This window comes from Lontra canadensis, unplaced genomic scaffold (assembly GCF_010015895.1).
Source record: "Lontra canadensis isolate GAN:19392208 unplaced genomic scaffold, GSC_riverotter_1.0 scaffold228, whole genome shotgun sequence".
In the NCBI taxonomy this organism is placed as follows: domain Eukaryota; kingdom Metazoa; phylum Chordata; class Mammalia; order Carnivora; family Mustelidae; genus Lontra; species Lontra canadensis.
In genome coordinates, this window is record NW_022631222.1 from 228,319 (window position 1) to 255,499 (window position 27,181).

General features: G+C 45.1%; 1 protein-coding gene across 15 annotated transcripts in view; it reads left to right on the forward strand.

Moving 5' to 3' along the window:
* Positions 1-23,835, forward strand: part of ENTPD6 (ectonucleoside triphosphate diphosphohydrolase 6) — a 47,956-nt gene extending 24,121 nt beyond the window's left edge. For 9 of the 15 annotated variants that reach the window (XM_032849424.1, XM_032849415.1, XM_032849412.1 and 6 more), the window contains 11 exons: positions 765-908; positions 2,944-3,019; positions 3,683-3,718; positions 4,639-4,727; positions 5,436-5,515; positions 6,143-6,207; positions 17,290-17,391; positions 19,880-20,020; positions 21,687-21,743; positions 22,902-23,014; positions 23,127-23,835. In XM_032849424.1, coding sequence (XP_032705315.1) covers positions 765-908; positions 2,944-3,019; positions 3,683-3,718; positions 4,639-4,727; positions 5,436-5,515; positions 6,143-6,207; positions 17,290-17,391; positions 19,880-20,020; positions 21,687-21,743; positions 22,902-23,014; positions 23,127-23,225 — 1,002 coding nt within the window. In that variant the 3' untranslated portion in view covers positions 23,226-23,835. Of the gene's footprint in view, positions 1-764; positions 909-2,943; positions 3,020-3,682; positions 3,719-4,638; positions 4,728-5,435; positions 5,516-6,142; positions 6,208-17,289; positions 17,392-19,879; positions 20,021-21,686; positions 21,744-22,193; positions 22,872-22,901; positions 23,015-23,126 lie in introns of those variants that run through there. The other 6 variants (XM_032849419.1, XM_032849427.1, XM_032849425.1 and 3 more) reach the window with 3 other exon arrangements.
* The last annotated feature ends 3,346 nt before the right edge of the window (positions 23,836-27,181 follow it).

Below are 27,181 nucleotides of genomic sequence, written 5' to 3' on the forward strand. Positions count from 1 at the left end.
CATAGAAAGTATTTACTATCAGAATGAGAAGAGCTTTCTTTATTTTTCTGGCAATGATATTGCAGTGTGTACGGGCACATTGAATTTATGGGAACCAGTCCTCCCCTGAAGGACATTCAGGTAATGTCTGAGAAAGGCTACAGTTTGTCACCTTATTGAACTTCATTACCCACATATATAAGGGCATCCATCTCAGATGAATTCATAGAATGAGATTCTGAGTAAGAGGAATGTACGTTTTCTCCTTGGGCAGGCATTGCCAAATTGTTCCCTCAGCTTTGTAGCTGTTGGTAATATCCAGAAGTACTTTACCAAAGTTGTTTTCCCACCTTTGCACTGACACAGGGCCTTAGCCAATTTTGGATCTCAAGCATTCTGGCAGGTATAGATGATTCCTTTGGGGTTTTCAGCACCATGAGGAACCCCAGGATTCATTCATGATGTCCAGAGGAGTCACAGCTCATCTGAGATTGTCTGGTGAGGGTTGGTGATGGGGCTAGGCAGGGTTTTGGTTGCCAGAGTTTAGAATAGCAGAACCCTCTTATGTGTCTTCACCCCATCATGTACCACTGCCAGGAGTGTTGCTCTGTACTCGCCTGGTCCCTATACCCCTCACACTCACGAGCATCACTTGAGTTGTTTTCTGCCAATTTGGAAAGTTAGAAGAGGATGTGTTTGTAAGTTAATAAAGCCAAAAGGGTTGGGGAGCATCTGTGACCCTGTATGCTGAGCTTTGACAGACCCTACTTTCACCACATTCACAGAGCACTTCAGGAATTCAGGAATTGCTGGATGTTGCTAAACAGGATGTTCCTTTTGACTTCTGGAAGGCCACCCCCTTGGTCCTCAAGGCCACAGCTGGTTTACGTCTGTTACCAGGAGAAAAGGCTCAAAAGTTACTGCAAAAGGTGATTTTACCCATTTCCCCCGGGGCGGGGGGTGGGGGGGGCGGGGTGGTGGTGGATAGCTTAGGATAACTGAAAACACCAGATACTCAGCCAGTGTCTGAGCAGTCAAATGGGCTATGTAGAAGCTTCCTGAAGAGGAAAACACATCAAAATGTTAACAGCATCACCTTTAGCTGTTCCTGTTTTCTATAATGAACCTTGTTACGTAATAACGGTAACTTTAAGTATGTGTTGAGGCCTTTTGAAGGGCTTCCCCCTATGCAGAGACTAGATCCTTGTAGAGGGCTATAGAAGCCTGAGTTCCTGATGCTTCATTTCCAGGCTGCATGTTTTCATGGTAACTGCCAATTCTTCTCTTGGTCTGATCCACAGATGTAACTGCTGAGGAGGCCTTTACCCTACCCATGCAAGGATCTGACTCTCACATGGCCCAAATTGCCACCAAGCCTAGCGGCAGCCCTGCAAAAAAACCATAAACCCTGTTTCTTACAAGTGCCTGGATAGTTCTTGTTGTCAGGCCCATTAGGGAAACTGCTTTTCATCATTAGTACTGTTTCTAAACTATGCAGCTGCTAAATGATGAAATGTTGTACATTGGTCAAGGTCCCTTGTAAAAGTTACCTTTACATGCTCAAGTCTGATTGTAGGTCACAGGTGTAGTTGGGATGTGCAGATGTACTGAAGTTTCTGTGTGTCAGTACTTGCTAAAAAATGGAGAAGGAAGTGCACCCAAATGCTGCTGCTCACTGCCTTACCTCCTGGCTACAGGGCCATCTCCTGGGTCCCAGGCTGAGCTCTGCTTTGAGGAGATTCTGGAATCTCATCTCCAGTCTAAAGCAGGGCACTGTTTGGGGGCCTCAAGGTGGCCCTGAGCTCTTCTAGCCCAGAGTGGCTTTAAAACAGGGTTCTTCAAACACACATTGGAGAGGATGTGGAGAAAGGGGAACCCCTTACACTTTTGGTGGGAATGAAAGTTGGTGCAGCCACTTTGGAAAACTGTGGAGATTCCTCAAAATATTAAAAATAGAGTTACCCTATGACCTGGCACTTGCACTACTGGGTATTTACCCCAAAGATACAGATGTAGTGAAAAGAAGGGCCATATGCACCCCGATGTTCATAGCAACCATGTCCACAATAGCCAAACTGTGGAAAGAACTGAGATGCCCTTCAACAGACGATGGATAAAGCAGCTTTGGTCCATATATACAATGGAATATTACCCAGCCATCAGAAAGGGTGAATACCTAACTTTTTTTTTTTTTTAAAGATTTTATTTACTTTTTTGACAGAGAGATCACAAGTAGGCAGAGAGAGAGGGAGAAGCAGGCTCCCTGCTGAACAGAGAGCCCAATGTGGGGCTTGATCCCAGGACCCTGAGATCATGACCCGAGCCGAAGGCAGAGGCTCAACCCACTGAACCACCCAGGCGCCCCAATACCTAACTTTTGTATCAACATGGACGGGACTGGGGGAGATTATCCTGAGTGAAATAAGTCAAGCAGAAAGAGTCACTTATCATATGGTTTCACTTACTTATAGAGCATAAGGAATAACATGGAGGACATTAGGAGAAGGAGAGGAAAAGTGAAGGGGGAAAATCAGAGGGGGAGATGAACCACGAGAGACTATGGACTCTGAGAAACAGTTTTAGAGGGAAGAGGGGTGGGGGGATGGGTGAGCCTGACGGTGGGTATTTTGGAGGGCACATATTGCATGGAGCACTGGGTGTGGTACATAAACAATGAATCTTGGAACACTGCTAATGATATATGGTGACTAACATAACACAATAAAAAAATTTTAAAAAGAAGGTTTTCTTCAGGGTAGCATCTGCCTCACCAGTCCAGGCAGTAGATAAGCATATCACTTGCAGAGGATTTGAGAAATTTAAAATAAAACATGAATTTTATTACTTCACAGCACCAGCTGACACCCTCTGCTGTTTTGTCATGACTTGCTGAAAGCACAGTGTAATTGGGGAACTTTGAGTTTTGACTGTAAAGGATAACGGCGTGTCTCCCTTTACATTCAGGTGAAAGAAGTGTTTAAGGCATCGCCCTTCCTTGTAGGAGATGACTGTGTTTCCATCATGAACGGAACGGATGAAGGTAGGGTCTCCAGAAGCTCTCTGTGCAATGAGGCTGTCCTGGGAGACAGGCTGTGTGCAGGGCTGCTGTGGGAGCTTTCTCCTCAGTCAGACATGGGCAAGCAAGAACCAAAGTGACAGTCCCATTGTATTCACAGTGTCACTGTCTTCAGAGGATCTCTGGGGGGCCAGTATTAGAGACAAATTCTCATCTCAACGAGCTCCAAACCTGGCACAGATGAAGTTTCTGAAAACAAATCCTCTTTTCAGCTTTAAGAGCATTTAGAGAGAATCCCCAGATTTTAGAAGTTTGCTGTTGTATTGTTAATGCTGAGATAGAGACCATCAGGTTCTTCACCAGCTCCTGATTTTAAAATATGACCAGGGGAGAGGGAGAGCAAAATTCTCTTTCCAAAAAGAGGAAGTTCATGATAAAGAATAGAAGGGAGAGATGTGACATTTGGCCGAGTATTGTAGTGTTGTAGTATGGCATCTTCTGGAATAGTCTGCCAGAAGCTGCTGGGTGACTTGATGACCACTGCCTCTTCCTATAGCTGATCTGGAGCCTGAGGAGTGAGGGACGCTCACTTTGAGCTCCTGGAATCTCAAAGTGGTCATTTGAGTGCATGTGTTGTTTACAGCCATCTCAGGTAATTCACATGCTGTCTATGACCCTCTCTTGTAGGCGTTTCAGCGTGGATCACTGTCAACTTCCTAACAGGTACATTCTTCCTCCCTCTCCCTGAAGCAGACAGTCCACAGATGCCATTCTTGATGGCAGAGGTCTCATTTCTACTCTTTCAAATAACCCCTTGGGTTTCTGAAGTGGTAGTGGCTCAAAGTAGGGCATTAGGTTGGGTGAGGGCTCATCAGGGCGAATATCAAGCTTCCAGATAAAAATGCTGGGGAAGGGAGCTTTTTTGTATGCCTGGCTTTCTACAGCATAGCTCCTGCTTCCTGTATCCGCTTCAGCCAGGGGCCCTGTCCTCTCATTTCTAAGGGAAGTCATGAAGAAAACCTGTCATACTTTCAGTTATTCAATGTGGTGGGAATGCTCTTCACCTTAAAATTGAATTCCTCTTCTCTAGGTAGAAGAGGGAACAGAAACATGTGTTCTTGGAACAAGATGACAAGGAATCATTTTTCTTAGATTATTCTCAGTATAGGTTGCTTTTGTACCTTTATTGTAATTATGGCAAAGACCAGTGTGTGTGAGATGCATGTATGAAAAAGAAAGAAGCTTTGTAACAGAATCTGCCCCTTGGGGATGGAAAGCCATGTTAAGGGACACATTAGGAGCACAGTGCTGGGGGAAGGCATGCCTCTGGGCATGAAGGGATGTGATGGAAGTCAGTGTCCCTGGGGGTGAGCAGTAGATAAGGCAGGCACCGATTGATTCTCTGCTGAAGGTCAGTATTGTTTTACATTGTTCAAATTAAAGCCACAGCTGGCAGAGCCACATTCATGTCCGTCCATTCAACATGTGCATCCTTCCATGGAGATTGTTAAATACCCACAGTTGCTTGTCTATTTTTCTTTCCACTGTGGGGCTTGGCTCTCAAACTAGCTGTACTTTTTCACCTGTTCTCATCTATTTACTATGTGACAGTGCTGTGTTGGTTTCTACTCACTCTGCTCCAGGCAGTTTGAAAACCCCAGGAAGGAGCAGTATGGGCATGCTGGATTTAGGCGGAGGATCCACTCAGATCACCTTCCTTCCGAGAGTTGAGGTAACCAGCCCTTGCTGCTCCACTGTGGCCCCCACCCTCCAGAAGCCACCTGCCACCAGGAGTTGTAGTCCCTCAGGGAAGGCCCGTTAACCTGGTGCCTCTGGGCCTGTGCATTCAGTTTCTGTCCTGAAGACCAGATTCATTCACAATTAATGCTCCTTCACTTGATTTTAATTCTGCCTGGGGGGAGAAATGGAAAGTTGATCTTCAGTGCGATGATAAATTAGGTACTACCTAGAACCCTCAGGGCCACCCACAGGATGTGCGATGTCCCCTTTTCCCCCAGGACAAGCCAGAGAGGGGGCCATTACTTAGTCTACTCCTAGAAGGGGAGAGAGCCTCAAGCCCTGTGGGATGAGATATTGTAAAGGAGATGAAAATGCTTCTAGTCTGGACCGTCTGCTGCTCTAACCACAGTGCATTCCTCACCCATCACTTTCTTATTATTATTTTTAGTTTACAGTGGAAGTGTACTTAAATTTATTCACAATTGTCTTGGTTGGGCCATATTTGTCAGAATGGTAAATGTTAGTTAGGAGGAGGAAAAACATTTTTTCATTTTGGTCATTTTATTTTTCATTGCTTGTTCAAACTCTTTCACATGTGACTTAATGAAAAACTAATTTAATTGAATACCTCTATGAATACCCTGGTATTTTCAAAAGAAAGACCAGCAGGAAGGATAATAACCTTCATGTTCTTCTTCAGGACACCCTCCAGACCTCCCCGCCTGGCTACCTGACGTCACTCCAGATGTTTAATCGGACCTACAAGCTCTATTCTTACAGGTTTGTTTGGGAGTTGGGGGAAGAGGGAGAGGCTGCCCACCCAGGATTGTTGCTCAGCCAGCCCTGTGCTGTGACCCAGAGCACCTGGAAACCCCACTGCTGGAGGCTCTCCCTCTAGCACTTCCTCCTCCCTTGCTGTTCCTTTCTCCTCCTGCCTTCTCCCCATTTCATTTTTTAGTCTGCCTACAGTAAAATCCCATTTCTTTTTTTGTGTGTTTATTTTGTTCTGCTTTGGAGGAGGTTTCTTTTGGTAGGGACGAGCCCATGGATTGTGCAGGAATTTTCTTGTCCATTTGTTTACCACATGGCACCTTCAGTCGATTCTTGGTGTAAAGCATATGCACTCCAAAAAGATCAGGGCACATTTGTGCCATGTGTCATTCATTGGCATCTGAGGCTCCTAGGCAAGCTCCTATTAAGTAACAGGCTTTCATTTGTTGAGCTGAATGCCCTAACCTCCATAAAGAAAGGCTTCTAGAAGCAGAAAGTCTGCTGCCTCGCCACAGGTTTCCTCCCTTTCCCACTTGTTTTGGATTTAGGACAGGTTGAACTGGAAGCAGGAATGAAGATGTTACCCAGCGGTTGCTGTGGCAGGCCAGCCCCTCACCCAGAATTTTCTTTCCACAGCTACCTGGGGCTCGGTTTGATGTCGGCGCGGCTGGCGATTCTGGGTGGCATAGAGGGGAAACCTGGTGAGTGGAATGAGAGTTGAGAGTCCTCCTTGCTCAGCAGGCTTGAGGAACCCTTCAGGAAATGTGCCCCTGCCCTCCATCATCATAGCAGCCCACTGGACCCTGCTCCGCAGGACTAGGAGAGCCCAGGAGGGATGTGTGGGGAAGAATGCACCCCACATCGTGTCAGTGGGCACTATGAGAGTGACAAATGGTCATGTGTTTTACTTGTGTATGTATGCTGTTATTTTTTAAAAGGAAGAGATGCTGGAGAATTCATTTCTCAAACACTGAGCTGTGGTCATTTAGCCACCAAGTAACTGTTTAGTCATCCCCTGTGTTTGGAGTGGACTGGTTTTTAAGCATCTGAAGGGAATTTATTCTTTATGACAGTACAGCAGGGACCATGAGCAGATGATTCTGGGGCTGCTGCTGTGGAGCTGGGGAGAATTTTCCCCTCATTCACAGAGATTCTAGTGTTATGAGGATGTCCCTCCATCTTCTCTTGCTCTGTGAAGGATCATTAAACATGAACTCGGCCCTTCCTACAGACATGGCATTGAACTGAAGATGGAGTCTATGTCAGGTCAGGTTGTTTCCTCCCAGGCCTTCTGTGATCATTCCTGACTGGCCTGGCTGAGGAGAAGCCTGGTGCTGGCCAACAGGTACATGAACTCTAAGGAGGTCTTAGGAGATCACTGTGTCCCAGTTTGGGAATAGGGGAACGTTGCTCCAAGGGTGGTATGGCCTGTCTTTCCTGACGACATCGATCAGGGCCTGAAGGCCTTGACATATGCCTCTGGTCCAGATGTGTGCCTGTGGGCCCATACATATGCTCCAGCCACATGCCTCTCCTTGCCCCACACCTGCTCCCCTCCACAGGCCTACCACTTCTCTGCACTTCTTCCAAGGGCCTGGTTGTTCTGACTGGAATTTTTGTTTTTCACATACATCTTATTTCAAATCTTGGTGTTTAACCTCATTATGGTATTCCTCTATTGCAAACCAAAAACATTTCCATGTCTCAGAAACACTTGTAACTTTCATTTTGTGGCCAGATAACACCTATTTAGCTGGCAGGAAGAAGGCAGTTACCCATTTGCTTGTTGAGGGCTAACCTTAAACCCATCAACTACATGAAGTGCCTACCTGGGACACATAGGGCTGTGACACCTGCTAAGAAGGGTGTGGACAGCTCCTTGCCCCAGAGGAAGCATCTCCCTATTGTATTATCTGTTGTTGCACAAGTACACACTAAAATGAGTGGTCAAAACTAGCAAATAGCAATCATTTTATTACAGTATCTTGTGATTGCACAGGCTTGAGCTGGGAAGTGCCTCTCCTGGGATCCCTAGAGTCTTGTATGGTGACAGCTGGGGTGGCTGCATGAATGTCTTACACCTCAGTGTTCCCTGACGTGGCGTCCCCCAGCAGAACAGCCTGCACTTCTCTGGCAGCTCAGGAAGGAAGACTGGCCGGAAATCATATGCCATCATATCTTACACATTCTGCTAGTGAAAGCAGGCCCCAGCCAGAATCAAGGGCAGGCATAGGAACTCACTTAGCATGCACATCCTTGAGGGGTGGCATCATGAGGCCAACCTTAGAGGCCAACCACCATATGCCCTTTGTTACTTGTGGGGCCGCAGATGTGTTGTGGGGCAGCACAGATACATGGCATGGTGGCATTGTCCTGGCCCTGCCAGGTTTCTAACAGCCTCATTCATCTATAAAATCAGGTAGTGTTTGTTTCCCTTCTATTAGGGTGGTTTTGACCGTTGACTGAACGGCACTTGGCCCAGTGCCTGGAACCCTGAAGCGCCTCAGAGCATGTAAGCTAGGAGAGGCTATGTCTAGAACTAATGAGGCTTTGCCGCAGCTTCTGTGATAGAGAAAGCCTTGCATCCCCTAGTTGACCTGGAATGCTTACACAGGTCAGGTCTCATCTGGCAAAAAGGAAGAATGTTCCTTTGGCCCTCCAGTGCCTTCATTACTAGTATTGGGGAGGAAGAATTTTTCTTCTGCCTTTCAAGATTCTTTTGGCCTATCTACCAATTAAATTCACATGAGACGGATTAATGGGAGAAAATTTTAATTATGTCTATACAAGAGCCCTATAAGAATATGACATCCAAGGACAGGTCAGGCAATTGAGGCTTATGTGCCATCCTGAACTAGGGAATAGGATGGGGTCTGGAGCTTTAAATGGGAGGAGGATAATTCACAGGACAATAAGAAGAGTGGACGTTTGGTCATTAGATGTTTACTCTTGCATACAGAAGTCATTCTTAAAACCTTATGTCTGTTAACAGCTCTCTTTCTGGGCCAGACCCCGTATCTAAATTCTTTTAGATAGTTAAGAGAAGGGTAAAAGTTTTTCTTGAATCTGCTGGGTCTAGATTGTCTTTAGCTCACAATAGTCCACATGACAAAGTGGCATAGTTTGGGGTAATGTATTTTACTTCCTCTCAGTCCTGTCTTTGAAATTTCCCTAGGAAGTTTCACAGTCCAGAAGTCAAGCTGCTAGATTGCTCCATCTCACTGAACCAGGCTCTTAGTCCCAATAATAAATGGGTTCAGTTAGACAGTTGTGTCTCATTTCAGGAGGCAGTGATGCAGGTGGGCTCCCAAGTTAGGCCTGTGGTACAAGAAATCAGGTATTTAATAAAAGACATTTCTATGGAAATAAATCATGGTTAATGATTGGAACAGATTATAATCCCAGTTTTTGCATTCTGAAGGCATCCAGTTGACAAAGATTTCTAGATCTCCAGCTTGAATCACCTTCAGACAGAGTGAGGGCAGGCAGCAGCAAACTGATAGGTTTTACTGTTGCAGTTTCAGTGTCTTTGGTAATCTTTCGGAGTGGTCCACATAGCAGGAGGCATGAAGATTATCTCTACTTGAGCTGTTGTGGTGATTTTTCTGAAGTTGTTATCAGAGCATCTAGCCTAGGTTGCATGACTTTGAAAAAAGGGCAGTTTTAGTTCTCAGTGATTCCAAGTCAGAGGGGTGAGAGAAAAACTGGAAATATTATTTTGGAGAGTTATAGCCAAATATTGGAGGAAGGTAGAATAAGGAAGATCCAGACCAATTTATAGGCAGAAAAGAAAACCTCAAAGACAGCAGGAGTAGAATCTAATACCCACAAGTGTATACTGTGGTTTCTACTGAAACATAATTTTTCTTTCTACAGTCTACTGAAGATTAACAACAGTAAGACTAATTTGTTTGCAGATTAAGTCTAGTGTCAATAAATTTGGTTTGATTACTTGTATAAGTGCAGTGAGAATAGGGACTGGTCATTTAGGTTTTGTTTTTTTTTTTTTTTCCATTTAGGCTTTTTAAATTCTCTTTGCTGGAACTTTTCATAAGGAGTCTCAGATTGAAGTTCTTAAAAACTTCTTAAAGCCAGAAAGGCAATCCTTGGCCATCAGACTTAAACTGCCATACCTTTAGATTTGAGTGAATTCCTTTCTTCTGGAGATCCCGAAAATATCATGGGCTTCTCTGCCTGCCAGGAAAGGACCTTATTTACTCACCTGGTAAAAATGCTGTGAATCCTGCGAGCAAGGTACCAGGCTAATTTTTCCAGGGGCTTCATTGGTTTCATAAAGTCACCCTTAGTTCCTTAAAGCTGTCTGGTCATATCTGAATTTCACACATCCTTCTCAAATATGACATTCCAGTCAAAGCCTTGGTAATATAACCGGCATTTGCAGTTGTGTCCTGGAGACACAAGGAGAATAGATTCCTCCTGAAGTTATGTATATAACTATATTGCCATGAAAATAAGAATATTCACTGTTTCCAAATTGTGGAAGGATCAGGTAGAGAGAAAAAGCAATTGTTTCATCTTTGTTCACAAAGGTATATCTTACCAAATTGTTGATAGCTTAGGAAAAGAGTAAAGATTTCCTTCAATCTGGAAAAATGAAACAGAACAGGCAGTGTTTCAAACAAAAACTCATAAACATTATAATCCTCCTCCTCCATTTATTCAGTTCCATATGAGTAGTGGTTGTTCTCCTTAAATCCAGTTTTCCCTTTAGTTCTGGAAATTCTTAACCAGCCCAGTTTTATGGCCTTTAAGGTTATAAGAAACCTGGAGGTTTCTGACAAGTTTTTGACAAGTTCACTTGTCAAAAGTCCTTTTCTTAAATCTCCTTGATTGGAAGTGCTTTTGCAGGAACACTTTTACCCAGAATCATAGCAATACAGTAACTGTAATTGACAAAAGACTTAAGATGCCCATTATTAAAGATATAATGAGAGTTCATTGTAGCAGAATTGACAAGTCTGGTTATTTCTGTGGTGTGCAGTATTTTAAGGTAATAGCTACAATTATGACTGATAACATTATACCAGGGAATATCAGAATTTTAGGAATTTCATAAAATTTCTATAATTCTTATGTTAATAACATTTACCTGTACATTATTTTTTTAAAGATTTTATTTATTTATTTAACAGAGAGATCACAAGTAGGCAGAGCAGCTGGCAGAGAGCGAGGGGGAAGCAGGCTCCCTGCTGAGCAGAGAGCCCAATGTGGGGCTTGATCCCAGGACCCTGAGATCATGACCTGGGCCAAAGGCAGAGGCTTAACCCACTGAGCCACCCAGGTGCCCCTTACCTGTATATTATAACCTAAGAAGGCTTACCATCACTTATTTGACATGCCTACCAGGTAATTCAACATACCAGATAAACTCAGTGTGACATCTCTTTTTGTAAACAGAGAGCACATATTTTTTTATTATTATTATGTTATGTTGGTCACCATATAGTACATCTTTAGTTTTGGATGTAGTGTTCCAAGACTCATTTTTTAGGTGTAACACCCAGTGCTCCATGCAACAGGTGCCCTCCTTAATACCCACCACCAGGCTCACCCAACACCCCACCCCCTCCCTTCCAAAACCCTCAGTTTGTTTCTCAGAGTCCACAGTCTCTCATGGTTCGTCTCCCTCCTCCAATTTCCCCCAATTCACTTTTCCTTTCCTTCTTCTAATGTCCTCCATTATATTCCTTATGCTCCACAGGTAAGTGAAATCATATGATAATTGACTTTCTCTGCTTGACTTACTTCACTCAGCATAATCTCCTCCAGTCCCACCCACGTTGATACAAAAGTTGGGTATTCATCCTTTCTGATGGAGGCATAATATTCCATTGTATATGTGGATCATATCTTCTTTATCCATTTGTCTGTTGACGGGCATCTTGGCTCTCTCCACAGTTTGGTGTGATATCCAAGATCTATAAAGATCTCGAACTTAATACCAAAAAACAGATAATCACATCAAAAAATGGGCAGAAGACATGAGCAGACACTTCTCCAAAGAAGACATACAAATGGCTAATAGACACATGAAAAAACGTTCATCATCATTAGCCATCAGGGAAATTCAAATCAAAACCACGATTTTCGGTATGTTCTAGGGGCCCTCTTGAAAATCTCAAACTGAGTTTAAGGCCATAAAAGACTTCATTTAGAATGATGTTGGAAATTTGTCAAATATACCACAAGATTTGGATACTTGACTAAATAGGTTAACAGATCATTATGAAGCATTACTTATCTGTTTAACCAAAGTGACAAAGGATTTTAAGGGCAAATACAGAACATTACGTAGTTGTGAGCAAAACTGATCAAAGACTTGATAAAACATGGAAAATTATTTTGATAAAATATAATCTGCTTTTTGAAGACTGGTTACTTAGAAGGTGACAAAAAGCCTTTCACAGTCTTAGCAGGCCAGTAGTCCCAGAAAACTGTCCTTTCAGCAGGTGAAAGAACATCTAGTTTTGGTCTCGTATAAGTACACTGCTGATTTTAAAGCTTCACTTTATAACCGTTAAAATAAATTCATTCAATTTTAGCCACCTGAACCACACAAGGTAGCATTTTCCCCCTCTTTCTAGCTTTCCATTTAATCTGTCTTTATTTTCCTGTTTCCCATCTGGAAATAACTAGTTTTACCTGGGACAAATTTACTTTCCCTTAACAAAAAATGCCTCTTTATACCTCATATCTCTTCTTACCAAAAACACATCTTACTTTCCTTGCATACAGAGTTGTTTCTCTTATATTATTTCTAGTAATTTTAGTTACATATATTAATTAGAATTAACCCTTAGAAACCTTGACTAAGAAGTAAGCAGTAGTGAACTGTCACACCAGCATTATTTACAATGGCAAACTTATGAATACATTTAATAATTTCTAGAGATGTATGTTAACTCATGACCCAAATACCTTTTAGTTCTTCTCTAAAAGGAATACTGTATAAATCTTTGTTCAGCAGTTAAAAGTATGTAAATCTATGTTTGGTGCTTTATTCAGAAATGGCATGGATATTCAGTTAATTTAATTTATCATTTCGCAAAAGTTTAAAGCTTCAGCTTACCTGAAAGATTTGGGGAAACTATCTTTAAGTACACACACCATAAAAGATAATTATTGCTAAAAAGTTCACCTAAAAACCTTTTATACTGCTTATATATATTTACTTGTTCTTAACAACTATTTAGACTGCTTCATGAGACACAAAGTAAGCCATCAGCCCAAGCTATATTTCTTGCTGACAAATTTTTTTTTAAAGATTTTATTTATTTATTTGACAGAGATCACAAGTAAGCAGAGAAGCAGGAGGGGTTGGGGGGGGAGCAGGCTCCCTGCTGAGCAGAGAGCCCGATGTGGGGCTCGATCCCAGGACCCTGGGATCATGACCTAAGCCGAAGGCAGAGGATTTAACTCACTGAGCCACCCAGGTGCCTTTGCTGACAAATTTTTGTAAGAGATAGCATGAACTCATAGTAAACCAAGTTTACTTTAGTAAACCAAGCTAGAATAAAAGTATTATATTCCATACTGATTAACTTCTGAAGACATTTCTTTTTTAATCAACCAACTTAAACTAGTTTTTATTTACTAAAGGTTAATACTAGATCACATGAATTTGAAAAACATTTGGGTTAGTTTTCTTTTTTTAAAGATCTTACTTTTATTTATTTATGTTATTTATTTATTTTTTAAGTAAACTCTACGTCCAACATAGGACTCGAACCCATGAACCCAAGATCAAGAGTTACAGGCTTTTGGGGCGCCTGGGTGGCTCAGTGGGTTAAAGCCTGTGCCTTTGGCTTGGGTCATGATCCCAAGGTCCTGGGATCGAGTCCCATATCAGGCTCTCTGTTCAGCAGGGAGCCTGCTTCCCCCTCTCTCTCTGCCTGCTGCTCTGCCTACTTGTGATCTCTGTCTGTCAAATAAATAAATAAAATCTTAAAAAAAAAAAAAAAAAAAGAGTTACAGGCTCTACCAGGTGAACCTGCCAGAGGTCCCTAGTTTCTGTTATATTCCTGAGAATTCAATTAATATAAGGCACTTAATTTCTTCAAATCAATTAAGTAGAGCTTTTTTACGAATTGATTTTGTTGACATGGAAGATTACACCCAACTTCAGTACATATGTATAGAATACATAAACATACAGACACGTGCAAACTGAGCCTTTACAGCTTCCATACACTTAAAATTTCCCATGAGCCCAACTTCCAAATGATAATTCCCTCTTTTGTTTTTCTGCTGGTAAGAATTATCTCCTTGAGGTTGGGTGAGCCTGGTGGTAGGTATTATGGAGGGCATGTAGTGCATAGAACACTGGGTGTGGTACATAAACAATGAATTCTGGAACACTGAAAAGAAATTAAATAAAAATAAAAATAAAAAGAATTACCTGCCCTATATGTTAATTAAAAAAAAATTACTTCCCTGAATTTTGTACTTTAACTTTTATGTTTCAGAGGCACAAGGAAAAATGCATATTACAGGTTTTTTAAGATAAATCGTGGTCGAGGGGAGTATTGGAACAGGTGAACTTTGAGCTGCCTCTAGAGCTATATATTTAGTTTTGCAGAGATTTGTAAGATGAGCACAATTGCTCTCAATTCCTGTAAAGAATAGGGTTGCAGCCTAAATGGCATCACAGATTGATCTACCCATCCAACCACATTGTCCTCAGTATTTTTTTTTGTATCAGAGAGCTTTGGAATGTTTTAACAAATCTTTTTACAGAGGCTTTAGGAGGTTTTTCTTTCCTTCTGGGTACATAGTTTCATTTTAGCTTGGAGGGGAGACCTAAAAAAATCTTATCAGGCTCTGAATATCAGCTTCTAGTCTGGCCAGTCTCCAACCACAGAGCTATTTAAACAGCTCTTTCAAATATCTTGTCATTTTTCAGTTGGGACAAACAGCAGATGTTTTCGAGGATTAATGGAGTATGCCTTTGTAAAGTCCATATAAAGCATTTTAACAAAGGCCTCCTTTCTGAGTGCACATTTCAACCTTAGACCTTTACCTTAGAATGAAAAGCCTCTATATTAACCCCTCTCATGAGCCTTCAGCTGATCCTTTGTAGGAAGACCAAGGAGAAATGCTAGTCATCTGTTTCCTCAAGGGAGGTGGTGTTGGTTCCAGAGGACCATCCGGCTTGTCTGATAACTACAATATAATCATAATCTCATGGGTGGGAAGAACACCCCTTTGCAGCCAAACAAGGTCCCTATGAGTGGGGTTGTGATGGATATCAATCAATCAATTAAGTTTAATTCAACTTAAAATTTAATTTGGTAGGGTCCTTAAAAGTCAAGGCTATTAAGGGCTTTATAATTTTAAAAATATGCTTTTGTCTTGGGGACATGAATTATTTGGATGGGGGCCTGGGATATAGCTGCAAAGGACCTTGCACGGAAGGCTTGAAGCTGGCAGAGCCTGACTATAGAGCCCTGCAAAATGAGCCTTCTGTATAAAGCTTATTATCTATTATCTACCTTAGGTGCTTCTGTTAAATTTGTTCTCTGGCTTTTAGTATTTACATGAATTACATGTATTCCCTGGGCTTAGAGATCAAGCCAGAATGCTCTCTGTACATCTTATAGGAAAAGGGAGGCTAAAATAAGTAGCTGGGTATTTAAGGGATTTTCTGGGGAAGGTAGGAGAGTTTGGGAGTTAGAATTTGCTGAGGAGACAGGGCCAGATTTTAAGAAGGGAAATTTATGTTAGACAGGGACTTTAATTTTTGTTCTAAGTCTAATGTCTCTTCTCTCCTCCTCCATCTTATTAAGTGAGTCCCTAAAGCTTAGCTATTACATCTCTTTGTGTCTATTTTTTTTAACTTGGTTTTTCCATAGATACCAATAAGATAATTATTTAGGACAAGAGCTCTCAAAAGTATTTTTCTTTCTCTCAAATATTGTCAATTCAAAATATCCATTGTCTGGCCATTGCCATTGGTAAGCAGGATCTTATATTATTCTCTAGTGACACAAACCAATAAGCCTTTTTATGGCTTAACCATGAATATAAGAGGTGTCCCAAAAAACGGTACCAAAAAATGCAGCCCTTATAAGATCCAGAAAGTTTACTCCCAGAAAGAGTCCAAGATAGTAAAGCCCTTTGTTGTTACAGGCAGTAAGAATGGTGTAGTGAAAACACTGTCTCCAGTTTCCTGTGAGAACATGAGGCACCTCTACTCATAGACCTGTGAATCTGTGACACCAGGCAGGTACTACTAGAATGGGACCTTTCCAGCACTAACAAAAAGCAGTGAGAATGAGATGGCAGAAACCCCTTATGGACCAGGACCCCTGTAACAAACTCTCCTGAGAGCTCTCACAGTCTGACAGAAAGTGCTGCTTGTGACTTAAAGTTGCAGAACCCCAGGCTACTCAACTGGCCACCAAGGTGCATGTGATACATGCAGAGAGAACATTCTCACTGGTCATAAGGACAAGCTCTCAAGACATGAACAGGATGAAAGGAAAACCCCTCATAGGCACATTAACAGCTTGAGCTGAACCTTTGGTGTCTCAGAGCCAAATTGTACCAAAGAGGGATGTGCTGCTGGGTTGGAAATTGTGAGGTATTTTACAGAGTTCCTTGCATGGAAATTTTCTTGAGTTTGACTGGTGACCTAGCATCAACCTAGCCAGCAGTGTGAAAACTCATCCTAACACAGGAGTCTTTGGGTTAGGCTGGGAGTGCTCTAACAGCTTTTAAGTTCTCAACCCATGCCCACTAGTTTTGCAACTTTGGTTTCCAAGCTCTTCGTTAGTAACTGCCTTTACCTTGTGTGCACATTGACCCACAGCAACATTTGTCTATACTGGCCTGGTGAGAACTGTGAAGTTACCAGTCTGTGAGCCCAGTCTGTACAGCAGGCTTATAGGGCCCAGGCCTGCATCCTACCTCGTGGTTTTCATTCTGACAAATGACACAACAGATAAAAGCAAAAAAAAAAAAAAAAAAAAAAAGCAGTTCCCATCTCCAGGAAGAAACACATGAAAAAAACGTTAAGAATACTCATAATAAATCTTTACTGGTTACTATACCCAAGGAACTGGTTCCACAGATATTTTCTCCTGCTAATCTAAACTTAGAAATTGGGGGGGAAAGATTCTCCCCACTTGCTTCAGCTAGATCCTGCAGGCAGAGATTCAGGAGCCTGACGTGGTAATAAGAATTCTTACCTTCTGCTGCACCTGTCAGAGGTCCCAGGCTCTCCCCGCTGCCACAGCCCTTGAATAGGCAATATGCGGCCAGTGAAGTTTCTCCTGGCTAGCTCACCAACTACGGGGGAGGAAAGATTTTTCTCCTGCCCTTCTAGTTCTTTTGGCTAGTCTATTAATTAAATTGACATAAGGCAGATTAATAGGAGAAAAGCAAGTTTACATATGTATGGGAGCCCCAGAAGAAAATGATACCCAAGGACAAGTTGGGCAATTGAAGCTGTGGGTCATCTGGAGCTAAGGAGTAGGCTAGGGGCCGGGGGCTTTAAAGGAAGGAGGGTGATTCACAGAACAAAAGAAGAACAGATATTTGGTCATTAGATGTTTGCCTTTCCACACAGTGGTCATTTAGATAAAAATTTATCTCTAGTAATACTTCTCTTTCTGGGCCAGATCCCCTACTTAAATTCTTTAAGGTAGTTAAGGGAGAAGTAAAAACCTCCCCTTCACTAGAATATAGACCTCCTCCCAGCAGAATCCACATGCCAGTCTTCCTGTGGTAATGTGCCTTTCTTCTTTATCTGTTTATTTCAGCTGAGGATGGAAAGGAGTTGGTCAGCCCTTGTCTGTCTCCAGGTTTCACAGGAGAGTGGGAACATGCTGAAATAACATACAGAATTTCAGGACAGAAGGCAGGTAAGGTGGAATTCTCATTTGTCATTGGTGTGTAAGGGTTAAGAATGACAGACTGTCCTCTATCCCATACCTTCCAGATACCTCTGAGAACCAGGGAGGCTGTTGTCAGATGACCTCATTCACAGACAAGCCCATACTTGTCCAAGAAATGGAAGTAGCTCTGTGAACCTTCAGGGGTGCAGGAGGCCTTGCCAGAACACACTGGGAACCACTGGCAAAGGGTCTCTCTGCACAACGCTCCCTTCTCTGTTGCCACATGCTTTCTTTCAAAAGACTGCGTTTCCTAACAAGCCTCCAGTGAGGAAGGACCTGAGCATTCTGCCGCTCTAAGACAAATGGTCAAGTTGGGGCTATTGGCCCAGTGGCAACATGAGCTCATCTCTGAATTGAGGGAGAAACAGCTTCTCCTTCAGCAAAATCACCCATCACCTCGGACTGCCTGGTGAGCATAGGAGAGGCTGCTCCAAGCTGTGTAGCCCACGGCCTGTGACAGTAGGTGTGCTGTCCCACCAGCCTGGCCCCTCTTGCCCCATGTGGGTGGTCTTTGTTGCCCTGTGCTCCTTTAGTGGTGCTAATAGAAACATTCAAATACTGTTTCCAAGCTGGACACATTGGGCAAGAATTTTGTCTGCCTTTGGTGACAGAGCTATTTCTACCCACATTTCTGGCACCAAATGTGTGTGAGTTTTCCCCAAACCAGCCAATTCTCCATCCATGAATAATTCTATTCCCACTTTCCCTGGAGTTAATGCAGACCACAGAGGTTAAGGGCTCAGTCTCACCAAGGCTCTCCCTACGCAACCTCTACTTCAAATGCAAATCGCAAGTCCTAGGCCTCCTGTATTTCTGATCAGCCAACTACAAATTGGGGGTTCCCACAACCCCCCCCCAGATAATTTGCCAAAATAGCTCACAGAACTCAGGAAGGCACTTTACTTATTATCACTATTTTATTATAAAAGATACAACTCTGGAACAGCCAAATGGAAGAGATGCATAGAGCAAGGTGTTGGGGAAGGGGTGCGGAACCTCCACATGCTCTCTAGGAGCACTACTTCCCAGCTCCTCTGTGTGTTCACTACCCAGGAGGCTCATGGGACCCATCCTTTAGGGTTCTGGGAAGCTTCACTACACAGATGTTAATTAAATCACTGGCTGCTAGTTTACTTCAATCGCCAACCCCCTACCCGCCCTGGAGGTTTGGGGGTGGGGCTGAAAGTTCCAACCTTCTAATCACATGGTTGGCTCCTCTGACAGCTAGCATCCATCCTGAAGCCACCTGGGACCCACCAACAAGTGTCCACTCATTCACATAAACTCAGGTATACTTGAAAAAGAGGTTCATAGTGGATAATGGAAGAGGCTCATCTCATCCCCATCACGAGGGAAATTCCAAGGGTTTTGAAAGCTCTGTATCCAGAACCAGGAACAAAGACCAGATATTTGTTTCTTATTATCTAGTGACCATGGAGTTCACTCTGACTTAGCCAGCCACTCATGCACGTGATAGCATCAGGTCCTGCAGTAGCCCCTGGCACCCAGCTGATACTCCAGTGTGAGGAGTTATTAAAACACGTGAGGAAGTAACTTGTAGGAAAAAAGGGAGGAGGGCTGAAGAGAAGATTGCAGTTTTAAATATGATGACCAGGGAAGGCTACATGGGTGGTATTTGAGCCAAAACATGAGGAGCTGGGGAATGGGCCACATGGATCTAAAGCAGCACTTTTCCAGACCAGAGGAACAGCGTGTGCAAAGGCCCTGGAGTGGCTGCTGTGTTTAAGGAAAGGGGGAGGTTGTATGGCTGTCCTGATACGGGAGAGTGGAGAGAAATAAGGCCCAGCAGGCAAGGGCATGGGGAGAACTGGCTGGAGCTGCCTTGAGGCTTTGGGCAGGTCTGCTGGTGGAGATGGGAAGCTGATTCTAGGGGTGGGTAGTGGGATACTGACATCTGTTTACCTCTGGGGCTCTCTGTTGTCCTTCTTCCAATCAGGGGTTCAATGATCTCAGCTATGTGATTGACAAGCTGTCTGTTAGGCCTCTGTTTTCTCATCTTTGACGTAAGGAGGTTGTAGGCCGCACCTCCGAAGTGACTGATGGGACAGAGTAAGGCCCTGCATGTTTAGAGCTCAGCAAGGGACAGCGGAAAATAAACGGTGTGAACCTGAACCCACTGGGCTAATGTCAGGACAGCTACCTGTGCCCAGCTGGAGGCTGGTGTCCTCCAGGCTTGAGGGCCATGCTATCTCTAGCGACCTTCATACTTTGGGTTTCTCTCCCTTGATCTGAGCCTGCAGTGCCATGGCTCCTGTAAGGTTCCTATTGGCATGGGTGGTGTTGATGAGCACCCAGACCCAGGTGCCATGCAGGCTTCTTGTCCCGCTTCACCCTCCAGGTCCAGGTCTCAAGTCATTGGGAAGGGCCTCGGGGGTTGTGTGGCCCAGGCGCTGAGCCCCCTAACCATTGTCTTTGTGCTTTTCTTTCGCCCCAGCGGTGAACCTCCATGAGCTATGTGCCAGCAGAGTATTGGAAATCCTTCGAAACAAAGTGCACAGAACGGAAGAAGTGAAGGATGTGGATTTTTATGCTTTTTCCTACTATTACGACCTTGCTGCAAATGTAGGCCTCATAGGTAAGGGTAGGGCTGAGGTGTAGATTCTCTGGACAGAGAGCCCACAGCAAAGAGTAATCATGTTATCAGTCACTCTCACAGTAACAGAAATAGAGGAGTGTCTTGTCATCCATATAGGAAGTAGTAAGCTCCCATTTTATAAATAAATCAGGTCTTTGAGCCACTTAGTAAAGTTACATTGTCAGTGCAGGAACAGTTAATTGCTGTCAAGTTGTTCTGTTCTAAGGCAGAACTGACCTACCTATGTAACTGACCCTTAGTCGTTCCTGCCTGGCCCCAGGTTTCTGGCTGAGGGAGCCCTTTGTGACATGGTCACATGGCCATCTTTTCCATATAGCACCCAGGCTGGCATGGGGAGGGGTCAGCCCACTCCACAGACCACCCTTAGGAGCTTATGGGCCCTGTGGTATCTCAAGGCTCACTGAGCCACCTGCTGTTCGGGCCCAGTGTGCAACGCATCCAGCCAGGAGTGGGTAGTCCAGGTAGAAGGTGACTTTGTCATGCCTTGCTTGGGCCCGGGTCTCTCTGGCACAGAGCAAGGTCCCTGGGGTGCCTCCCAGTAGCTGGTCCTGTAGCTACTTGGTCTCTTGGGCCTGAGGGCCCCTGTGGGCTTCCCATAACTGGAGCAGCAGTTCGTTGATCTGTACTCTCCTGGTTGTGCCACCAGCTATGGACATCACAATGCTCAGGGTCTACTACATGCAAACCTGGCCTGCAGTGTATTGGGGTTCCACCCTTTCAGGCTAGCTCAAAAGGACCCCTCCGCAGTATCACCTCATCAATTTGGGGCCCCTCACCTTGCCTTTAGATTGCCCTTCCATTAAGTGACTGACACTATCCCAGAGTGACCTCAGGAGGCGCTGGGCTGTTCAGAAAGCTCTTCCAACTCCCTTTTGTGGTCACACATTGCTCTGAAAGAGCTGCTTGGGTCTGTTTTAAGAAATGGAGTCCATCTTCAGTGATGCTATTTGCTGACTGAGCAAATGCCCAAAGTCAAGGAAAAGTCAGCTCACTGAGAAGTTGCCTCATACAAAACGTAAATGTGTGGGACAGCTCGAGAACCCTCTATCAAATGTAGAGGTTCTTGTGTGCAATGAAGAAACAGTTGCCATTTGTAAGATTTGGGGGGACACAGCTTTCATGCCTACTTCCCTGGGAATGTCACAAAGGCCTAGGGCCACTCTCTTTTGAGAGCCCTGTAAAGGCTCTGCCCATTTGATCTAAGACCTGACAAACCACTTCTTGGCTTTTTTTTTTATAGAACTTTTTTCCCCACATTCAGAAAATTGATACCCAGAATACCATTGCTGAACTCACGGCCACAGCTCATGGAAACATCTCTGATTCTGTGCTTTTGTTTTTTTAACTTAAAATGAAGAGATTTCTCAGTCTGTTGGGCCCAGGGCTCCTGGTGACCTTCCTGTGAGGGAGCCTCGAAGACCCGTGACTGCTAATCATCCCCTTGTGGTCTTGCACGGAACAGTTGCCCACCCCCCAGCCACATCACTTCAGACACCTGACCAGTGCATGTGGGGCTACTGCCCTGCTTGCCAGCCTGGACTCTCCACCCCATGTCATCCTCTCACGGGTGCCAGCCTCAGGGCCTTGGTGGCATCTCTGGTTCAGAGATGCTGGTGCAGACCAGGTGCTTGGTCTTGTCTAACAGATGCAGAAAAGGGTGGCAGCCTCGTCGTAGGAGACTTTGATATCGCGGCCAAGTATGGTGAGTAGCGGTTTCCCTGCCAGCTGAGAAGGGCCAGGGTGGGAGGCAGGAACCCTGCCCCACCATGTGGCAGGTGCAGCTTGGTACTTGTGAGGCAGTACTGGAAGTTCCAGGTTTGGTTCCTGATTGAGCCAGCCTAACGTGTTTTCAGAAGTATGAGAGGGTACTTGGGGGGTCCCTGTCCTGTGGGCCCAGACCACTGTCTGCCTCATCCTATGTGACCACAGCAGAGGGAGGGGGAGCCTCAGTGTCCTTCACTCTGAAAGTGCATAGTTCTAGTTCTAGGGTTGTTAGGAATGGGCTCCCTGGATTTCACTTTTTCTGACATCTCTTCACTGTAGCTCAGGTGATTGTCACAGGGATCTCCCCTGAAAGTGTCCAGCAAATTCACAATTGTCACAGTAGACCCAGCTTATGGGGGGTGAAGAGCTCTTCCCCTTGAATTTACAGGTGGCTGACCCCTTCCTCTCCTTTGTCCATCACAATCCTGCCGGATGGGGTATGAAATGAAGGCTGGCTATAAATATTCCGCTCTTCAGTGCTGTTCCCAATTACAGATCAAAAGAGTTAAACTTCATTTGTTTCTCTATAGAAAGTCCTTTCTCCCCCACTCCCCCCAAGTGGCTTTTTTTTTTAAGCTTTCTTATCACTTATGGGTTTATCCCATGGACACCTGGTATCCATGACTCTTTAACAGGAAAAGGTTCTGAGTGGAATTTTGGGAAATCTGTTGGTGGGTTTGTTCATCGGCTTCAAGAATAAGAATAGAATGTTCTGAGACAGTTTTTTTTGTGTTTACATTCCCCAGAAAGCCCAAATTCACACCTGGAAAAAGTGTCCAGAGTCACAGGTGCAGGGCTCTGCCCTGTGAGACTGTGGCCTTCAGCTCCTGATGCTAAAACAAGACATACAAGTCCTTCTTGGTCTTGGAGGCCAGGCCCAGTGGAGGCTGGTTCGCCTTGATATCCTACCTTTTGGTGTACTCTTGGTGAATCACCTTCTTGCTATAGGCTGTAGTCTTGTCTAAACCAGTGAGGACCTGGGGCCAGCACAGAGCCTAGCATAGGGTGGGCACCTGGAGTGTGTAGAGCCAGTCTGCCCAAGCCCTGCCCCCCGTGCCCCCACCTGGAATCTGGGAAAGGGCTCTCTCACCCCCAGTGTGCCGGACGGCAGAGACCCGGCTGCAGGGCAACCCCTTTCTGTGCATGGACCTCACCTACATCAGCCTGCTGCTCCAAGAGTTTGGCTTCCCAGAGAACAAAGTGCTGAAGGTAAGGACTGTCTCTAGATTACCCCTTTTGCCCTTTATGGCCATAAGGGCTGGGGGTACTGCTTCCAGCCTCCCAACCATGCCCACTCTGCCCCTCCCTTTGTGTTTTCAAGCTGACTCGGAAAATCAACAATGTTGAGACCAGCTGGGCTCTGGGGGCCATTTTTCATTACATCGACTCCCTGAGCAGACAGAAGAGTCCAGCCTTATAGCGGCCAAGCCGCCCTGGCCAACCTCACAGAAGTGGCTCCGTCTCCATGAGAACAGACCTTCATGAGAATAGACCTTTGTGGAACCCCTTGACATGTTGGGAAGAACCTGCTACTCTCCCTTTGGCCTTGCAGAGTTGCCCCTGGATGGGCAGAGGGCTGTAGTGTGACCCAGGCCCAGTGTCTCTTGCCTTGGCTCCAGGTGGACAGTGAACCAGATAGGGCAAAGGACACATGACAAGGCCAGGGTGATGCAGCCACACCATCCCCGACCTGTCCCTCTCTGCAGGATGGAGTGGTTGTAACGTGTTTCTGTGATAAGAGTCTTGTTTTATCTCCCTGCCCCTGTCTGGTCCCTCCCCCCATGCCCAGGACAGACCTTCATCTTCTCCCTAGAGACTCGGTGGGGAGATTGTACAGGCTCCCTGGCTGCTCTCAGGGAGGGCTGGGTGGCAACCACCATGCCCTCTGGGACAGGGGTTCTGTCAGACTTGAATGTGTTTGCCTCCTCCTTGGATGTAGATGTGTGAGGTCATCCAGAGGTCTGTTTTTTCAGGTTCTTGGATGGCTTGGAGCTGATAAGAGTTGGCCCTGTGAATGGGAAGAGGGGCTGGGGGAAGAGGGGCTGTGCCCCAGCCCTACAGAGGAGGTCTGATTGTGAGTGTGAACTGCTTGCAATATCTATGGCTGTGCTGTGTGAGTGATGTCTCCATCGTGTGGTGCTGAGTGTTTGTGTAGCAGTTGTGTTCTGAGCCCCAGTGGATGTATCGCTACCGTGAGCCATTTGCAGCTGAGCAGTGTTGAAGACACATACCAGTCCCCTGTGGGTCAGGCAGGCTGCAGTCCCTGGAGCTGCTGTCCCTGGAACTGCCTTCTGGCTGTGGTGGGGTGTGGGGCCAGGCCCATCCACAGGACACTGGGAGCTCCACAGGGCACTGGCCCAGACTGTACATTGGGGTGCAAGATCTGTGAGATCTGGTCCCCTGGATCACAGTTGTTCCTGTGGTACATGTATGGTATGTGGAATAAGCTAAACATTATGTGTTTCACTCAAAATAAAGGGTTTACAAGGGTTTCTGGCCTGGCGACTCCTCTCAGTGAGTGTCGGCAGTGTTCATCTACCCCAGCACTGGTGGGAAGGCCCCTGAGGTCCCTGTTTACTGTAGCTGGAACAAAGAATTGCCCAGGCTGGGTGACAGGTGGCACATTAGGTCTCCTCAGTGTGCCTTTTGAGGAGACGACCACAAGACACATGGCGGCCACTCTCAGGCACTCCTGTGTCCCCGTGGTGGCAGGCTCTGTGGAGGCCCAGGCTGTTCCAGGGGAGCTGCTTGTCTTCCCAACAGAGTTCCCCTCCTCCCTAGGCCTGCGACCTGCAGCACCTGCTACATGGTGTGTTCAATGTGAACCTGGCTCTAATCTGGGACAGCTGGAAATGTGTCGCATCCCAGGAAAAGACTGGGCAGGAGCACAGGGTCTGGCCCCTTGACCACCCAGGGCCACAGCAGGACCATGATGGACATGACTGCCAAATGAGCCCACGAGTGGAGGCTCGTTGGGAAAAGGGTTCTGCAGAATGCTGCAGAAGATTGGTTTAACTCCTCACCTCTAAAAGCCCTTTGTTCCCAGTTCCCACAGGCAGAGGCAGGGAGGAGTCCAAGCCTAAAACCTTCTTTGATGTTGAGGAAGTGCTGTGCCCACGGGACGTGCCAGGGGAGCAGTTCTCCCCTTTTCTGAGGGTCCTAATCTGGTGGTCTGATCATCACTGCCCCAGTTCCAGAAGACTGGAGAGAAATACCCCCCTACCCTGGACAAAAACCACTGAAAAAATAAGGGTAACCACCCTCTGCCCAGTGGTTTCCCCAAAACTTAAACCCTGGGGCAGAGGTCCAGAGGTGTACATGTGACAGGAGCAGAAGAAAACAAAGCAGGAAAGGTGCTTCCCCTAAATAAAAAGCCACCTTTGGGCTACAAATCCTTCCCTTGACAAGGGCAGGAAAATCCAGCCTCCAGCACCTCATCACCCCTGCCTGGGTCTCCCCAGCCTTTTCCTTCCATAATATCTAACAGTTTTAAATATTTAAAGAACTCCAGAGGCCAGGAATCAAATATGCATGAAGGTAAAAGTGAAAATTTATTTGGTCCATTTCTAGGTTAGTGATCTCACATCTGAAAAAATTGAAACAACTGGAAGTCTCCCAAAAGATCACCATATAAGTCCTGGAATATTTTTAGGCCCAGCAAAGTATGCAAGTCATTTTGCTCTGTCTTTTGTGATTATAAGGTAGGCTCTTGTTTTTTTTTTTAAAGTAGCTATATAACGCATATCCAAACATTTAAAGCATGCAAACTAGGGGTACGGTAAGGATGTCATCACCTCTGCTGTGCCCCACCTCACAGAAAACATGTGCATCTGTGTGCTCAGATCTTCCTGGCACACCGCACACACTACCTCCTGCCCACATGTCCTGCACCTTCCTGTTCTCAGAACAGCTGCATTATCAGTGCACGCTGAGTTGCCTCTGTCTTGGCAGTGGTTAGTGGCAGTCCTACATCTGGCTAACAAGACCCCATGGCATCAGGTGGTTTCCAGTCCCACATCCCTGTGCATGAGCCCTTCTGACAGTGCCAGATCCAAGGGCTGAAGTGTTTTAAATTATGGCTGTGTTGTCAGTTTTCCCTTTAGTTCCACTGGCAGCTTCTGTGCCAGCTTCCTGAGCCCTCCTCACCAATAAATCTACAGCCAACACTGTTAACTCTACCTTACTGGAGGGTAGAAAACACTGACCTAATTCATTTTTTCTAAGATTTTGCTTATTTGTCAGAGAGAAGCGGGCAGAGAGAGAGAGAAGGGCAGGCAGAGGGAGAAGCAGGCTCCCCACTGCACAAGGAGCCTGATGTGGGATCCCAGCACCCTGGGATCATGACCTGAACTGAAGGCAGATGTTTAACTGACTGAGCCACCCATAATTCATCTTGTTTGTATGTCCAAGAGCATTTCCTTTTCAATGAAACATCTGTCCTTATCCCTACCAATTTTTCTGAGACACTGTGGTCATTCTCTTACTAGTTTTAGATTTTTGTACATTAAGGAAATTAACCATTCTGATAGAAGTGTTGCAAATTTTTCCTCATTTTGTTATTACTTTTTTACTATATGGTGTTTCTTCAATGCACAGTTTTACCATTTTTATGTATTTATATTTTTATACAACTTTATTACAATGACTTCCAGGTTTTGTGTCATAATTAGAAAGGCTTCTCCACTGAGATAGTTGTAAAAGTCAACAAAACAGTGTTGTAGTGGGTTTTTTTTTTATTACCTTAAGAACTTCCAGTGCATGCTTATGAACGCCCTCAGGCACAGCAACTCATTGTTTCAAGGTAGATTTGATTTTTAGAACCATTTCAGGGTCACTGGAAGGCAAACGTGATATTCAAACTGGGATAATACCATTTTTGGATAAAATCAAGTCTGGATATAAAGTACTGAGGCTCTTTCAGAAGTGTGCGGAATCCTAGCAGTGTCAGGAACAGTCTCCCCAGGAAGCCACACTGCACGTGCAGCATAGTAAGGTTGTTTTCATGACTTGTTTGGAGAGCATGAAGCATGAGGAATGACTGAAGCCCCTGGGACAGTCAGTTCATGCTCATGGAGGAAAAACCCCCTCCTCCTCTGCTGCCCACTCAGTCCTCTGTGCTCCATACCTCCCTCTGACACTAGTTATTCAGGGTCTACCCCAGGCGCAGCAGGGCTGTGACACCAACTGGGTGGCCTGACCCTGTCTACCTGCAGTTGGTGCAGACCACACAGGTACCCCCACCCCCACTTTGGGCTCTAGGCACAAATCCAGCTTGCCACCTGTGCTTCTGACCAGCTGGCTCTAAGTCCATGGTTTCCATGACTCCTTTCTCAGATTCCATAGTTGCTAAAGAGGCTCACAGAATTCAGAAGAAAA